The 18,218-nt window shown below is 39.9% G+C and overlaps 1 protein-coding gene across 1 annotated transcript in view; it reads right to left on the bottom strand.

Moving 5' to 3' along the window:
• adgrl3.1 (adhesion G protein-coupled receptor L3.1) overlaps nucleotides 1–18,218 on the bottom strand; it is a 125,230-nt gene that overhangs the window by 85,032 nt on the left and 21,980 nt on the right. Inside the window, exon 3 of the mRNA XM_080879702.1 lies at nucleotides 7,253–7,420. Coding sequence (XP_080735828.1) covers nucleotides 7,253–7,307 — 55 coding nt within the window. The 5' untranslated portion in view covers nucleotides 7,308–7,420. The remainder of the gene's footprint in view (nucleotides 1–7,252; nucleotides 7,421–18,218) is intronic.

The raw sequence follows: 18,218 nt of genomic DNA, 5'->3' as shown, positions 1-18,218 counted from the left end.
CATGTCTGAATCCACCTAACCTTTCCATAATAATAATGCAGATTTTATTACACACACACACACACACACACACACACACACACACACACACACACACACACACACACACACACACACACACACACACATATATATATAGCACTGCCCATCTAGACCATCTGAGAATTTTTGCTATACAGGGTGCAATATACATATTATGCATTTCCCACTTGAATAAACTAATAACATTTATTAAATCTACACAAAACTAATGTGGAAGCTTGCCAGACCCAGCGCTCTTTTTGGAAGAACATATCCTGTCAAATCATTTCTTAAAAGCAGAGAAACAAGCACATGTATACACACATGAATGTACGGACACAAAAGCAATTAAAAAGACACAGACATACAACATCTGTGTAAAGTGAGGCAACGCTCCCTGTCATGGTAACCATAGTAACCCCGTCCACCCTCCCTTGGCTCTCTCATTGGTTAGAGAAGCGTCATGGTTACACAAATGCAGCAAAGAATCTGAATGAGCTCAATGACACTGTGCCCGGGCTCAACTTAATACTGCCCTTCACCACATCACAGACACACAAGCACGGAAGCACACGCACACACACACACACACACACACACACACACACACACACACACACACACACACACACACACATACACGCACACACTCATGCATACAAATGCTCGGAGTGATGGAATGTAGAGGTGGAAATTCACAGCCAGCCAATATCAGTGTGGTGTTGGTACCTGAGGGAAAAACATTGATAATGGCAGGAGGTAGCTTAGAGATAAGACTGATATATAAGTGGCATTTACTGAAAATGTCTTCTCTAATGAACAGACACATGCACACACACGTATGTATACCACTGCAGGCTATGATTAGACCTTAAGCACACATTCAGACAGGATGTGTGTCTCCAAAGTAGCTGAGGATTTAACAGGGCATCATGCAGTTTTGTCTGTGTAAGCAGGGGGTCTTAGTGCACTGGGTCATTACTGTGTGAAAGTAAGTGTCAGTTTATTAGTTTTTCAATGGCTGCATCATGACTCTGTGAGCATGAATATAAATTCTGAAGTGAGGGTTAATTGGAGCATGCGGGGATCAATAAACAGCATCGTAAGGCAGCTGTCTAGACTAGCATTGGATCAGATGTCTTACAGTGTTGCCTTACAGGGTCCCCTTTGGGTATGAAGCAAGCATTATGACACAAACTCACACACACACTATTCAAATGAGGGGTCTATCTGTATTCCCATTAAAAGCCACTCTGCCTTTGTAAGCAGGAGTAAATGAACTGACTCGTACATGCCATCCTGTCTCGTCTGTCACATTTTAATTTATCTTATTATATCAGCTGCCTCACCTATAAAGCTGCTGTGCTTAACCCATCTCCAAAGGACCCTCTACACATATTTCTGTCACCTGATACACATGCATTCACTCGCACACACACACTATGCACACATATTTAGCTGTCTGTCTTTGACTACATGTAATAATGTGTGAGCTGGCAAGTCCATGTTAATGTGTCTGTCATTAGTTGTGTAAGTGGTGACAGAAACTTGGCAGCAACAGACAGTATGGACAGTCTTATTCAGACACTCTTATTGCCTCGGGGGGCTGAAACAAAAGGATATTGATTTTTACATTTGGGCCAAGAACAAGAGAGTGGCGAAAGAGGTGGATAGATGGAAAGAAGGAATGGGTGAAAGGAAAGAGGAGAGAGATTTAAAAGGTGATCTCTCACTTGAATTGCCAAAGCTTTTGGCCAATGCTGATGTCTTAAATGTGGGGTGCTTTGAGTTACAGGGAAAACAACTTATTTTAAGTGCATAAGATATTCTAAAGGTTAAGGCTAGCAGTACCCTCATTGTTTTATCAATATATATATAGATATATTCATATATCTATCTATATATATCTATATCTTAGCTTGATCATTGTCAACCACCAGGGGGTGTATCCCATTTTGACCTCAGTAACCTCCAGCCATATTTGGCACAGATGTTCCTGTATACTATGTCAGCCGCTTGGTTATGGGGTCCCATGTATGTCCTGCCTGCTAGCATCTCACACCCTGTTATGTGCTGGATTATCTCGGGGCATCTTTGCACAGCCTGCACCTGGGATCTTGCCTGGTGTGGTAGACCCCAGCCTCCATCAATCTTGCGCTTGGAGCTTGTGTCTGTGCTGCCACAATTAGTGCCTCCATGCTGTCTTTCAGTCCAGCTTTGTCTAGCCATTTAGGATTTTTTAATATCACACCCTTCTTCTACCTGCCAGTGAGACCATGGCATGCAGTAGCGTGTCCATCCATGATGCTTCCTCTTCTTATGCCTCTTCTTTCTTGGGTTTCTGCTGCCTGAGGTATTTACTAAGCACATGATCAGTTGTGGCCATCTGTCTGTGTGCTAATGGATCTTTGTTCTTTCTTTCCTGGATAGTGTTTCTGACACTCACTAGTCCTCAGCCTCCTTCTTTCCGCTTAGTGTACTCTTCTGGGGTTCCATGGCGATCAGGCCTTTTCAGCCTCCGGTTAGCCATTCCGGGTACACCTCATCCATTAGCAACTGGTTAATTTGTGCTTCCAGGGGCTCACAAAATGAAGTAAATCCTTGAGCCAGTAGGTGTGGATCATGCCAGAGTCTGGTGCTGTTTATTTTTCTTGGATGGTGACTAGTGAACCCAGAAGACCGACAGATACAGATTGGTTACCTAAATGGAGATGACATAAATGATGACACTGCCGCGGACTGCCAATAACTCATACTCAGCTAATCCCAACCAGCCACACCTTTACCTGTGAAGCACAAGAGTATAACTTGGATGGTTCAGTGGAGAACACTTGGTTTATTCTCCCAGCTTCTGGTATAACTGTTCAAGCTAATTGCTTTAAAACAGGGCTCTAGAGTGCGACCAATTTGGTCGCAAATGCGACCAAATTTTTCAGTGGTGCGACTAAAAATAAATATTTGGTCGCACCTGTGCGACCAACTGTTCCGGTAACAAAAAAAAAATCTCTGTAACTCTCCGTGTGGTCAACAACAGACACACATTATGCCCCTATCGTGGACTAAACCAATCAGAGATAGTCAGGGGCGGGACCTCTCTGATTGGCCGTGGTCCAGTTGAAAGTGCAGGTGGAAGAGAGAGGTGAGTAGCTTGAATAAAGCGATATCAATTCATTAACGGATTCCACACAAAGACCTAAACACGGAGCGGACCCAACACATCAGAATCAGCTTCGTCTTTCTCGGCTTTCTCACCCGACGGCCTGAACACGGACACGCTGTCGGAGCTTAGCGATTCTTCGGGTCCGCGCTGTGTTTACGTCTTTTTGCGCTGATTCTGAGCTGCAGGTTTTGCCTCTCTCCAACCAAAATTCACCGAGCCTGCAGCAAAAGAAGCAGCAAACTGCGCTTCACATTTGATCAATGTCGTCATGAATTCCCTCTGACTTTTGCTGTTTTGCTTCCACCACGATAAAAATCACACTTCCTGCACAGCTCTCTCTCTTTCTCTGTACTTCAGGAACAGTTTCCCGTCTCAAATCTGTTTTCTGCATTATTCATTCGCTTATTACCCACCAGTCTAGCGTTGTTTACAGCGCTTTTTCTTTTTTCACTTAAATGACCTCGGACAAGAAAGCCTAATTTCTGCTGTTCAATACTGAAGAAATTTAAATTTCTTAAAATTATGCAAAATTGCAGAATATTTTTAAGGTTATCTGCTATAAAAAGCCAGACCAGGAAAATCTCCTTCATGTTTTCCTGTGTTTTATTCTCAGTTACTTTCACACAAAGGCATCTGCTGTGATTTTCACAATTCTGATGAAGTCTCATGTGTATCAGTACTGATAAATGATCAGAATTATAATATTTCTGACTGTCTGAGGCTAAATTGAATCAAATCAGGACTTTGAGAACCGGAATTGAATGGATTATAGAAATCAGTGATGATACTCAGCCCTAGTGAGCAGCCTAGGCCTGAGAGAAGTGGATGTACTGTAGCTGTGGGTAATAAGAAAAGATCAAAAGAACTATTGGTAACTTTTTTGTTAAGTTAAGGCCTGATCTGTCTGAAATTCATAGCCAGTGCTCTGACACGATGCCATCAATATTTGAATGCTGAAAAAGCACAGTGTATACAGAAAACACATTATATGCTGCAGTAAATGCACTGCCCAAGTGTCCCCTCTCCCCACGGCCTTTCAGCAGCAGACAGCAGCAAACAGGTCGTCAGAGGAGGCCAAGATGATGATTAAGTTTTTAACATTTTCTACAATATTGACAAAGCACTTTAAGCACAAGTTTGTTAGTTAATAATTTAGAAATTAATATTGTCTGTATGGACTTCCCCCCCCAAAGAAAGTGCACATGTAAAACTGCGGTGTTAAGCGATGCGGTTGAAAAATTTGAGTGCGCCTAACTTTTGTGCCGGTACGCCTAAATTTTTAAAGTTAGGCGTACCGGTGCGCCCATGTCAAAAAGTTAGTCTAGAGCCCTGCTTTAAAAGGTATACCAGAAGCCATCACACTTCATCACTCCTTCCTGCAGATAGTTGGCTAACGTCCCTTTGTTCTGCCTTGATCTTGGCCACAAGTCTTTTTCTCCATGGAAGATACCGCTCCTTGTGGCTGTTGTTAATCTTATAGAGTTATAGGTTCCCAGCTTAGCCATGGTCTTCTGTTTCAGGCCAGCTGCCCTTGCATTTAATCTACCAGTTGTTTTCAGGACTTGGTGCCCAGTCTTGGAGAGTGGGGATGATGACATTCCCCCTCAGACCTGACGTCTTTGTGTTGTAGGTCACTCAATGTGTTGTACCTCAGTCTCTAGTTGCAACAGCAGTTGCTTTTTGCAGATGTTGATGATGTTGCAGCTAATGATTCGAAGCATACTGCATCATCTGTCAAATATGGTGGAGGGTTAGGCATGAGCATGTATGACTGCCAGTGGAATTGGGTCACTACTGTTTACTGATAGTGTGATAGCTTATAGAAGTAGCAGGGTGAATTCTGAAGTGTACAGGCCTAGACCCTCTGCTCAGAATAAGCCAAATTCTGCAAAACTGATTAGACAGAGCTTCACAGTGCAAATGCTTCACACACAAGTTCCTTAAAGGAAATAAACTGGATGTTCTTCAGTCAGTCACCTCCACCCAATAGAGCGTATAAAAAACCCGTAAAACCCTGCCAAAAAAAAAAATCCAAAAAACAAACAAACAAAAAAAACAACCAAAATAATTCCCAGATTCACGTTTAAATGTCTTTTTGTTTGAACAATCCTAAAATAATATGGGTCTGTGGAGAAGACTGAGTGGTTGCTGTTGTGTGCCCTCAAGCTGGTGTCCTTGTTTCAGCTGTACAGGTTTCCTCACAAAGCAAAAGGAACATACTTTGCATACATCAACTCATTCTTTAGACATCGATGCAAATATATTTAACTGAAACTCATCTCTTCCTGCAAAACTAAGCCCTTGGTGTTTATATGCCTGACTATAAGCACTCCCTGTGTGCCTTTTAATTGCATCCATTAGTGTTTAGGTGGGATTTCTGGCAACGTTGGTGCAAGTACATGCTTGATGGTGTGTTTGTGTGTGTGGTCCAGGAATCACTTGCTGTAGAGACCTACATCTATTTAAAATGTGGATACATATGAGTGTTTGTGCGTGAGTGCATGTTACAAAGTTACACAATGTGAGTGACAGGAGCTATTAATAGGACCGAGTTCAAATGGGCCAGAGCTCCCTCTCAGAGTCTTTTAAACCTATAGTCATGTAGGAAAGGAGGAAATATAAAGTTGACCTACTGGACTGCATCTGCACTGAACATTTTGTACGTGTGAAAAATTTCTGTGTGTGCAATAAAATGGTGCCCTGAGTTTTGATTCTTATTTTTGGTTTTATTGTTATTCTTTCTTATGCTCATATTTTCATGGTGTCCTCATTGTCTCCCCATCTTGCCCATCTCTGTCTGGTCTATGTGTTTACACATTTGTCCTACTGGTTTCCACTTACTGTCTTATTTTGGTAATTGCTTTTTCTTGTGTGTCTCCTGTGCCTTTGCCTCTTCACTCCTTTATGATTGTCTGCGCTATCCTGATTAGTTTCACTCTTGTTTTATATATCTTTACTTGTCTATTTTTCATGCATTCATTATTTCAAGTCTGGACAATCTTAATTCATTATTATCAGGTGTCAGGGAATAGACAGAGAGACCACGTTTCCTCTGTATTAGCATCTCTTCATTTGCTCCCTGTTAAATCCAGAACTGAATTTAAAATCTTTCTCCTCACACACAAACTCTCGAATAATCAGACCCCATCATATGTTAAAGACTCATAGTATCATATTATCCTAACAGAGTGCTTCACTCTCAGACGGTGCTTACTTCTGGTTCCTAGACATTTTAAAAGTAGAATGGGAGGCAGAGCCTTCAGCTATCAGGTCCCTCTCCTGTCAAACTAACTCCCAGTTTGGATTGGGGAGACCTACGCTCTTTCTACTCTACTCATCACGTTCATTTTTGATAAGCTTATAGCACGGTTCTGCTGGAGGTTTCTTCCAGTTAAGAGGGAGTTTCTCATTCCCACCATTGCAAACTAATTGCTCATATGGGGTCCTTTGATTGTTAAGGTTCTCTCATGAATACTGCAAGGTCTTTACCTTATAATATAAAGTGCCTTGAGCCATCTCTTGCTGTCATGTGGTGCTTTATAAGTAAACTTGAATTGAACAGTTGCCACCTTGCTTTGTAATCAGCCCATGCTGTATGTAGTCTTGTGCATCCCTTTGTTGGTTTGTCTGTTTATCCGCTGTGTGTCGGCCTCCTTTATCCCATCTGTGTTGTTTCAAGACTCATTTGTATCCTTGCTTTTTGTGCCTGCTGAGTAACAGCTCTTTGCAACAAATGCTATTTGTTTTTTGAAAGAAGTCCAGCAATAAGCCTTTATTTTAGCAGACAATTGTGACTGTTATAAAATTAACTAACATTACCTATTGCTCTTATCAATACAGTTATTAAAAACGCAGACTATAGCTTAAAATAATCAACAGCTGTTTTATGACCAAAACGTTTTTCTTGCTTTTGCCAAATGGACTTTAGTCACATAGATATTTGACTGAAAATCTTTAATGTAGCAATAGTAATAATTGAGCAATACAACACATTTCAATTAACAAATTAAATGTAGTTTTTTTTTTCTCCTTTTTTGGTTAGGGCAGTGCAATGAGTAGTGTGTCCCTTACCAATGGCTATGGGGGAAAAGAAGGTTGAGATCAAGAGCAGGCATCTGGTCCACATGACGTCTGAGGATGACCTGGAAGTAGATATGGAGGTACTTCCTGCTGAGCCCAGACGGTCTTGTGGCGAGCTGTTTATATGTCACAGCTCAGTCTTCCTGTCACCATACAGACCTGGGAATTGATACACAGAGAGAATCTGCTCACTTGGTTTGCCATACGTATACACATTAGGATGCTTTATGTAGGCCGCAATACACAGATTTACTAACTATTCCAAAATATGATCTTTTTCTTATTTTTTTTTTCTTTCTAACAACAAATAAACAAATAAACAACAACTGACAAAGTTTATCCAGCAAAGAAGCAGATTTTCCTCAAAACATTTAACTGATTTATAGTGGATGGACATTTTAACAAACTTCAAAATAACAAAAATCATTTCCTTAAACAATAATGAGAGAAAGAAAGAGAGGACTAAATGACCAACACTTGTACCTCAATCATATTTTCAGAAAATTAAAAAAAAAAGTCAAAGAAGACCAATTTTAAGTGGATTTGCCTGCTAGGTAAGTAAATGATATTCTGCAGACACACAGAGAGGACCTACAAGCACATAAAACTACAAGATTATGGATTATGAATGTATAAAAACACTTTGATAACATTTATTGTATAGTTTTTTATTATTAATCTCTGTCTCTCTTCCACGGCATGTCTTTGTCCTGTCATCCTCCCCTCACCCCCAACTGGTCACAGAGATGAGCCTTGTTCTGCAAACCAATTTCTTCCTTATAAAATTGAGTTTTTCCTTCCCACTGTCTCCAAAGCGTTTGCTCATACAGGGTCATATGATTGTTGGGATTTTCTCTTTATTATTTTATTACAATGGAAAGTGGCTTGCGGCAACTGTTGTTGTGATTTGGTGCTGTATAATTAGACTGAATTGAATTCAATTAAATTAAATAGCTTAGGGAGTTAAAAACTTCTGTCCAATTTGTGATTATTTTTAAGATCTGCAAATTAATATATTCTTCATTAGGTCATACTAAATATCTCATCTGCTTTAAAAGATTCTAAAGGAATTAAAATCACATTTTTAAGCTAAAAAAAAGCCATGATAGTGTGTTAAACACAACAAGAACAGAATAATTTGTGCAAATCCATATTTCACATGGCAACAAACCATATCCCGATTAATCCATACACAACACAAATCTGCCTGGAAAATGCAAGACTAATGTTATATGCAGACCTTGTCTAAAAGAAATAGTAAAATAATACAATGGTGCTTAATGTTTGCATAATGATGCTTTTATTAGGATTCACTTCACTTAGTATTACACATCAGCATCAAAGTGTGAAATGTATTGATGTCCCAACCTAATTGTTCATTTCATGGTCCATCAGCAACAAACAATTAATACAGGGATGGTCTCTGAGATAAGTTATAGCAGTGACAGACTGGTAAGCATCGTTTCTCCGTCTTTTTTCTGAGCAGATTAAAAAGACCAGCACTGTTCAATCACTTGCTCACCGCCCACTCACTCTTATCTCAACTCAGTGGCTCTCTTTGTTTTTTTGCGCTGCAAAATTCACGTTTTAAATAGGAAAAGCTGCAACATTTACATTTAATTTGCAGAATTATGTGTGTATGTCAAGTTTAAAGTGTGCATGACATAAAGGATAATAAAATCTTCACACAATCATCCTTTTCAAACAAACATCAATTTCATCAGGGGAGTAGTTCTAAGGTAGCAAAAGCCATCTTTGTGCCTAAATGTTCACCGTTCTCAAGGGAACTCATACTCAGCTCCGGAAAAACAAGCACATCAAGTTTGTAAGTGGGAGCGAGAGGGGCTGGAGAAATATGCAACAGCCGGGGACAGATGGAGCAAAGCAGACAGCCACAGCCATGGGAGATACATCATGTGTAACAGAGACTATTGATCAGTGTGACCATATCATTTTTGTCCAGCAGAGACTGAGACAATAGCCAGCTATTTCCATCATGTCATGCTGTGAAGGCAATATCTGCTTTGGCACAATTCTCTGCCTTTGATATTTCTTATAACTGATGTTATCAAAAGCCTTTTAATTTATAGAAAATGCCAGAATCACACAGGCCCTTTTTTATACCAGAATCACACAACATATGTATAACGTATCTTCAGATAAAAAGCCTCATCGCAGACCTGCAAATGGGACAGACAGCCACCCAGAGGCACATGCACACTGCAGAAACACACAGACGATGAGGCCTGTGTAGTCATCTGGCATTTTATTGGTTCTGTTCTTTTTTGTATGTCTAAATAAATCCTTTAAATTGAAAATTCACTAAAACTAATGATAAAAACACAAGCCAAACCTAATTTAGTGAAGTCTGAAAAGTTGTAGAAAATTCAATTTGCATTCCAGCATAAAGTAGTCAAGCATTTTATCCAATCAGATTACTTTTATGGAGCATAATTCTTTAGCTCTGGATAATGGCAGAGACTTTAAGTTTTCCTTTGATAAGTCTGTAAAAACTTAACAGACGCACTTAACTACAAACTGTTTTTTTCTTTTGCATTCAGAAGAAACTAATTGTTAACTGTAAGAAACTGTTGTTGTTTTTTTTGTGATTTCTAGTTTACTACAAAAAAATCATTTTAAAAGTATATAAAATGTATTGGTCAGCTGACAATAGGTGGCAAAACAACTAATTTAAGTAAGAAAAGTCAAAGTTTGAATAATTTTGATTTCTCAAAACTGTCTGTTATAATCGACTTAATCCTTCTACTTACAAAAATCCTTCAATTTTTATTTTTAATCTACAAACCTATTCAGCTTTCTAAATACCAAGCGGTGCAACTGATTTCATTGGAGTGTGATTGCATATCTGTTAACAGTTCTTGACAAATCCCTAATGGCACTAAAGTGATAGACTCACAATAGACTCCTCTGTGTTATTCTTTCCTCCACTTAAACGACCTAACAAACTGCCCCATTTTGATTGATTGGCCCCTAACTCAGTTGAACATGAGCAATCTGACCAGCTGTCCCCAGCTAGACAGAGAAGGCATACACTGACATATGGCCGGACGCCACCAGCCACAGCATTCCGCTGTTTCATAATTCAAAAGCTATTCCATCACCCCGTATGCTCCACCAGCATCTCACCCATCAGTTAATTAACCCTCTCATTTCCTCCAAGCACACGGTGGCTACACAGACAATGGCTGCGTGTCAGTCAAGTTATGTTCATAATTCAACAGGGCTGCATGCTCCCATATGTTCAGATAATGACAAAAAAACTGTTCCCTCTACAAAGTCTGACAAGAGCATAGACAATAATGATTGCCCAAAGCATTGCCCTGTTTTCCTAACCTGCTTCCTTTAATTATCCTAATGTGTTGATTGGTTAATATATAATGAGTAAACAGACAGTAATGGTGCTAATTATCAGGACATATGTGAAGCGTTTACACTCTGTATTCATCAGAGCACATAAGGTTTTGCAAACATCACAGGCCCCACCTGAACCTGCTCACTGCTAAAATTATGAAAATAATCAAATCTTTTTTTTCTTTTTAATGAGCTCAATATTTCCAATCCTGAACTAGTTCTATCTCACTGGAGATGCTCTCTAGAAGATAAACAGCATCTGCATAAAACTGAGCAAAACATCAACAAAGAAACAAGATCAGACTGGATCCAAGTCTTTGGATGTACCTGCCGTTTCTATCCATCTCTGCTTAGTCATATCCGCTCAGCAGACACCTGCTAATTATGCTACAAATATAAACACACACTACATTTTTCAACCTTGGCTATTTTGCCACCGCAGTTTTCCCAACATCTTGAAGAAAAAAATAAATATATAATGTTATAACTGCACCGTTAATGCAGTTAACAGTCTCAACAACACTGTATTATTTACTGTATCAATAAGACAATCTTCTCCACATTAGTCTTACATGTATGTGTGACGTGGCCTCGATGTCCCATGTTTTTCTGCCCTGAATCTTCATTTCCTACAGGGTCGGCATTAACATAGCTGTCGCCAAAGCCGCCACACTCACACAGTCTATAATGCATGCATCCATGAACTAATTGATGTTGGGCTGATTCTGTGCACAAGGCAGCCTGACCCTACTGAGTGTGTCTGTGTGTGTGTGTGTGTGTGTTAAGTTCCCTAACGAGTCCTGCCTGTCACAGCACTCCTCATTCGGGGATTCTCTCTATCACTAATGAATGCTGACCGGACTGGGCTACCTTGTCAACACGCGTCACACGCACATGCACGTGCCTTCATACACACATTTTCACACACACACATGCTTATCACTAGGAGACCAGATGCCCTACTCCCTCAGCCTCCAGGCAGAGTCTCAAATGTGTCCATGTTGCACTTATCCTGTGAGCATGCCTTAAAGAATACCGTGTTGAAGTATGAGTATATGTGCATCATATTAGGCTAGCAGATAACAGATGGATTGCAGTAGTTATAAAAAAACAAACCATAGAGAGCAAATGAATACCCGTTTAGATACTGTACTAAAATCAGTATTTTGTAATCTATCTTTGCCTGTAGTTTTGCATTCACCATAATTATAATGAAAGAAAATGGTTCAAAAATAAAGAAAGAAAGAATAGGAGAGAAATGTAAATGCATGCATAACCTGCTGAGTTTTTCTTCTTGTACTTATCTATCTATCTATCTATCTATCTATCTATCTATCTATCTATCTATCTATCTATCTATAGATACATATATTTGGTGTGCTATGACAGCAGAGGAAGAGGACATCTTGTGGTTTTTTTCTCCTTTTTTCTTCACTTAGTTTTTGTTCACCTGTTCTTTTCTTTCCTCTTTTTAGTTTCTTCATTTGTTCATTCTTTGCTCTGTTGGAGAGAAGTCTGAGCGGAACAAAGCTCAGGGGGCTATGCACCATGTTCAGTAAAATGGCATGTGTCCGCCAAGCTACGGTAAATTACCTCCAGTTGGCTTGCTAGGGTAACCACCATGGACCATTTCTACGTGTGTGTGTCTGTGCGTGTGATGGAAAGGGTTGGAATAAGGTTGTGTGGGTGATAGAGTGTGAGTCGGTATAGGTAGTGTTTCAAATTATCATGAGCACAGGTAGACAGGCTGGGAGAATTTTGATTAGAGTGACCATGCACACACAGACACAGACACACACACACACATTTAGGTAGCTAATTTGGCGGTGTGGAGCTGAAGAGATGACTAATCAGGATAGAACCTGGTGGGAGTCTGGCCTGTGGCCTATAATGAGAGACATAAGAAACAAGCACACACATTCAAGCAACAGGCGCGTGTATACACACTCATAGCAATTATGCATTGTGCAAACAGACTAAAGACATTCACATGCAGCGGGCACGCACGCATTCAAACACAGACCAGCATGAGTGATTGTGAATAGAAGGTCCTCCCTCATAATTGCTTGGTACTGATGAAGCCTAAGATACTGATTAGCAGCGAGTGGCCCCTCAGTGTGACCAGAGGCTCGGGAAAAACATACTGTCAACTCCCAATAATGTGAATGTCTTGACGTGTCAACCACAACATGTATTCCTACTGTTGCATGTGTATGCATGTTTAGAGAAAGGGGGAGTTCACATACAAGCCCCCTCGCACCACATTAAAATCACAATTAAAATTAAGTCAGTGTCTCGTTGAGTTTAGATCTGGCCACTACTAACATGTGACAAACAGTCATGTCAGCTCATGTCTCTTATTTTAAATCTATACATTTGGTCACTGCAGCCAGATGCAGTATGGTTAATACCACTGGACATTTGTTTTTAGCATGCACAGTACATACATGCAGTCGAGTGCACACATGTCAGTACTCGGATGAAGGGCAGCTTCACTGTAGGAATGTGCACAATTGTCACCAGTGCCCCGAAGACAAGTGGCCTAGCTAGCAATTTATACAGTGCCAGTTGTAAATCCTTTGTATGTCAGTAGCAAAGAGCTGCAGAGTGCTTCAGCGTCGCCTTAAAGGTATAGGTCACCCCTACATCAGTATGGGTCACTGTGGTCTCAATTTGACATCCTTAGTGAAGTTGAACAACAGCTGTTTAGTATGATTTTTTTTTTTTTTTTGCTCATTTTTTTTCTTTTTTTATAGCAGCAGGGAAGTCTGTTAATTTAACTGCAACATTTACTCTGTTTTAACATGTCATGATCAGGGATAAAGGCCTGTGGCAGAGCAGATCATGGCTAATTCAAGCCACCTTTATATTTTGCATGAGAAAAAAACATGCAAAGAAGGCTGGGCCGCCCTGACAGACTAGTTTCCTCTGTTGCTGTTCAAAGAAGATTCAAGATTTTTCCCACAAGTACATTTTTATTTTTTAAAAGCTACATTTTCTTTTCAAATTATTTTCACTCATAAGAGTTCAAAGCTTTGGGCTAAGCACCTCATCCTCTCCATCCATGTTAGACATGCTATGCCCGTCAGAAAATTGCGTCTAGGGAGTCTCTGGCTTTGACCGGACCACTGCAGTTTCCGCATGGCTGCCTCTGGCTGCTCTGAGAACGCTCACAGAAATCTGATGCACCAAAACCAGCCTGAAAATCCACCACCAATGACCTCGTCTGTAAGGCACAGGCGTTTTGATTCTGTCTGCCTGGCAGCTAGATACCACACTCTGTTCTGCTCTGCTTTGCTCTGAACTTTCTAATGCTCCAATCTAATCAACTCTATATGCCCTCCCTCCCTCATGAGACAAGACGGGCTAAGGTGGAGACGTGCAAGCAAGAATTGAGATAGGAGGAGAAGTGGAGAAGTGGGGAGGGGTGGAGAGAGGAAAAAGACGAAGGATTAAAGAGGAGGGAAAAAGATGGAGGAGGAGATTCGTGAAGAAGGTCGGAAAGGAAAATGGCTAAGAGAAATAGAGATAGAAAGATGGGATAAAGCGGGAGTGACACAGGGATGGAGACAGAGAGGATGGCAGGAGGCAGTGAGAGAGAGGGAGTGCCAAAAGCGATCATAGCGATTTGAGCAGAATATTAAAGCAAGTTAATAACATAAGGCATTTATCTTTTTTCTCCTCCTTAGACTCTGCCCTAAAAGATTCGGGTTTCATAAAACACAGCTCTCTGACACTAGATAGTGATATAAAAAGTTCAACTGTCAAATGTGAAAAGAGACATAAAACAGCACCAGTTCTGAAAGAAAAAACACAATAACTATGGGTGAAAACTAAATATAACACAATAAAATCACTTTTTTAAGACAAAACACAATAACTATGGGTGAAAACTAAATATAACACAATAAAATCACTTTTTTAAGACCAGCTTTTCAAAGAATTTCAAAGAAACACAATATCATGCCATGGAAAAATAAGCAGGCTAAATCAAATCAATTACAGTAGCAAATTAAGGCTAGCTAAGACAAAGTAGACTTTTTTGACATGCTTAATCACTTTAAAATATTTAATTTATTATGAGACAGATACTGATGCTGTTACTATCTATAATGTTACAGGGGGAAAGGTAACTAGCTAGCCTGGCTACAACAAAGTCTTTTTGGAAAGACTCTCGAGAACATGTCAAACTCATCTTACATCGGGGTAGGGCTGGGCCATATTATACCTTTCACGGTAATACCGGTATAATGTTAGGCAACAATAGGAAAATGAAATATCGCGATAGAATGGGAGTAAAACGCGCATGCGCAGTGCCTTTGTTTTCATACGCACATGGCCGATTGTTGAGTGAAACAGATGAACCAGAATTGGTTTGTAAAAATGATGCAACTTCCGTGATGTGGAACTGGTTTGGTGTTTGTCCGTCAGATACACGACAAAGCACATTTTTTTTGCAGAACATGCAAGCGGCCGTTGTTATTGTCGTATTTGTCGGACTAAGATGCTCTTAAATCTGGGAGTAATCTGGGTCCTAAACCCCCTCTTCAGGTCAAACGAACACTGCAGCATCACTGAGAGTTAAAAACTGTCTAAATTCTTTCATCTTTAATAAAACGATCAGCATTGCTGCTTTACCAGGTGTAACTACAAAGTTTAACTTCCAGGCATCCATGAAAACAAAAGTTATTACATTTAACGGAGTTAAAAGTTAGCAGGAAGCTAGCGGAAGTTAGCTCGCTAGTTTCGCTAGTTACCTAAGCATGATCTAGCATGTTCTGACTGAGAGATTTCTGAAAAAATTCAAACGTACAGCTCTGCTATCACTTCCAACATAAATGAAGACAGGAAACTAAACAGCAGTGACGTTTGTAGGGTTACTGAAGTTGGGCTAGCTGGTATATAATGATGTGCTACGTGATCGCTAGCGACACAGCTATGTTAGCATAACATAAACAGTGAAGCTGGACGAACACTAACACTTTTCCACTTATAAAAGTTAACATGAAGGTTCCTTATGGTTAGAGACAAATGCAATCGCATGGCAGGATGCTGTAAACGGACCAAACTTCAGTCAGGAGAACAACTGAGATAATCCATCCACAATACGAGGTTAGTCATTAATATACTGCAGCAACATGGGAATAGAGCAGCTGCCAGAGAATTCAACATTAATGAATCAATGGTACAGAAGTGGAGGAAGCAAGAAGAATGAGTTTAATAAAGTTTGATTTATCTGACTGCTTTGTTTCGCTTAATGTGCCTTATAATCCCGTGCAACTTATGGTCCGAAAAATGCGTACTGCACACTGCAGTTTAATGTTGCAAAGCACCTCTTTTTAACTTCAGTGGATATTATACATGGTTATGCTCAGGATATGTCAGCCCATTTCTACTGGAAATGCCTTTTGGTTAAACTTTCAGCAAGGAATTTGCATTTGCACTGTTACATTTTTATAAAGCTTTAATGTACATAACCAGCTTCTTGTTTAAGTGAAAATAAATGGAAGGTTGTCTTTTTGCGCTAGTAATGTTGTGGAGTTGTATTTTGTCTCTCATCAATTATATCGTCAGTTATATCGCTATCGCAAATTTTCAAATATATATATTGTGATAAATATTTTTGGCCATATCGCCCTGCTCTAATCGGGGGTCAAATACAAGCTATTTGGATGTTAAGTGGGCTGAACTGAAGAAACTCGCTTTTACATCAGTCTAACAGTGTTTAACTACACATTAACTACCCACTGTACAAAACAGACATTTCTATTGAATATAGTGAAAGAAACTTTTCTGTCATCTAATCATTTATTTATTACTTAATTACTTTGGTGTAATAAGAATAGCTATTGGGGAAGGTCTTTATGAGCAGGAAAAGTTATAAAACTTATGAAAATACATTTAAAAGTACTAAATTTATCCTCTATCCTTCACATTTTCCAATGCCACCCATTGGCCAGATTTTAGTCTTTGCCAAAACCCTCGAGGCGATTCTGGTTTCAGAGTTTCACACCCAGGCTGTATAAGATTTGTTTATAATGTGTCTGGGAGATATGCGCTTTACAGATTTTCTCTTACTGTAAAAGCTATTTAAAGTTTCATAATTGAGTAACAATTGTACAGTAAATAGCTAGGTCATGATATGTTCCAATGAGATAAAATCTACCCATATACTGTCTGCAGATGGATGGTGTTTATAGACAAGTCCATCACTTCCTTTCAAACCACGATTTCAGCAGTCACAAGGAGGATTTCGTCTTACCGTAGGGGGGAATACACATTTTTCCTTAGCAATAGGTGGTTTCCAGAGGGCCACTGATCAATCTGTAGGCCTGTATGACTGGAGGGCTTTAGCAATTGTTTTCCCAGTGACTCCCATCAACCTCTTGCCACCACTCTCAGCCATTCGGGGAAAACTCATTTTTCCCGAACGATTGGTGGTTGTCAGTTGGATGCTCACCACTCTCTAGGCCTAAATGACTGGAGTCTTATTCACTTGACCCTACATTGTCACCATGACTGTCACACATCTAAAATAGCAGACAAGTTAAGGTCACATGGTTAGTGTTCACATGTCCACATAACCTTAAAAAAGGGACGTCAGAGCACCATGAAGCACTTTCCTTGTAAGAAAAACATAGGGTAGAACAGATCGGGGGTTTAGGTTGGGATAAGTTGGACACATAGCATCCTGGGCTTCCCAGTCAGATCCAGATGTGGTTTAAAAAATAACATCGCAATGGCAAAAAATGCTCAGCTTGAGGCTCCAGAAAAGGATTTCACAAACCAATGGGTTAAATCACAATGGCGATATCCATCATTTACAGGCAATCTGTGGGCTTGCCATCACTGTAAGTGATCACTCTATTATGACCGCTGAGTATGGGAACTGCTAACCCCTTCAAACTAGTATATTCTCACATATGTGGAACTGCAGCTCGTATGCTGAGAAGTATTAAACAGCCCACTTGGCGGTGTCGAGATTCACCAGATTAGTCATGAAGAGCCAGTTTACTCAGTTCTCGACAGCTTTTAGCGCCTGTTAGTTTTCATTTACAAGAAAAAAATTTTTATAGCTTTTTCACTCATCATTTACGCTCTTGACGCAATACTTTAGCTTGCAGATGAGTTAGAGTTTTGCTAATTCAATGCTAAGAATACGCAGAATCAACACAATTATCAGTGAAAACTGATTTCATAACTTATCTGCTTTATACAACCCACAGATTAATGTGGAATAATGAGGAATACTATTTTGACTCCCACCTCATACAAGCAAATTAGGTTAGTTCACTGAAATACTCAAAACACTCAAAATATATCAAAGTACTCAATGCATAGAGCAGAAGTCCGGTTTATGGTTGGCCTACTTTTAGGCTTAGCTAATGAAAAAAACAAACAAAAAATGAATCCATACCCCAAAAATGGCTGTGCCCCATGCAAATATCCAGATAACAAGCACACAGTCCTGTGCACACACGCGCATGTAGCCATTCAATTCTGCATGGCATTACAGCTGAGTTCCCCCATAAGAGCGGAGTTAATAGTGTACAAAACTTCCTCTGATACAATCAATTATGTCAAC

Source organism: Rhamphochromis sp. 'chilingali', assembly GCF_963969265.1.
Source record: "Rhamphochromis sp. 'chilingali' genome assembly, chromosome: 4".
In the NCBI taxonomy this organism is placed as follows: Eukaryota; Metazoa; Chordata; class Actinopteri; order Cichliformes; family Cichlidae; genus Rhamphochromis; species Rhamphochromis sp. 'chilingali'.
The sequence above is the reverse complement of the archived record's forward strand: the minus strand, read 5'-3'. Positions and strand labels throughout refer to the sequence as shown.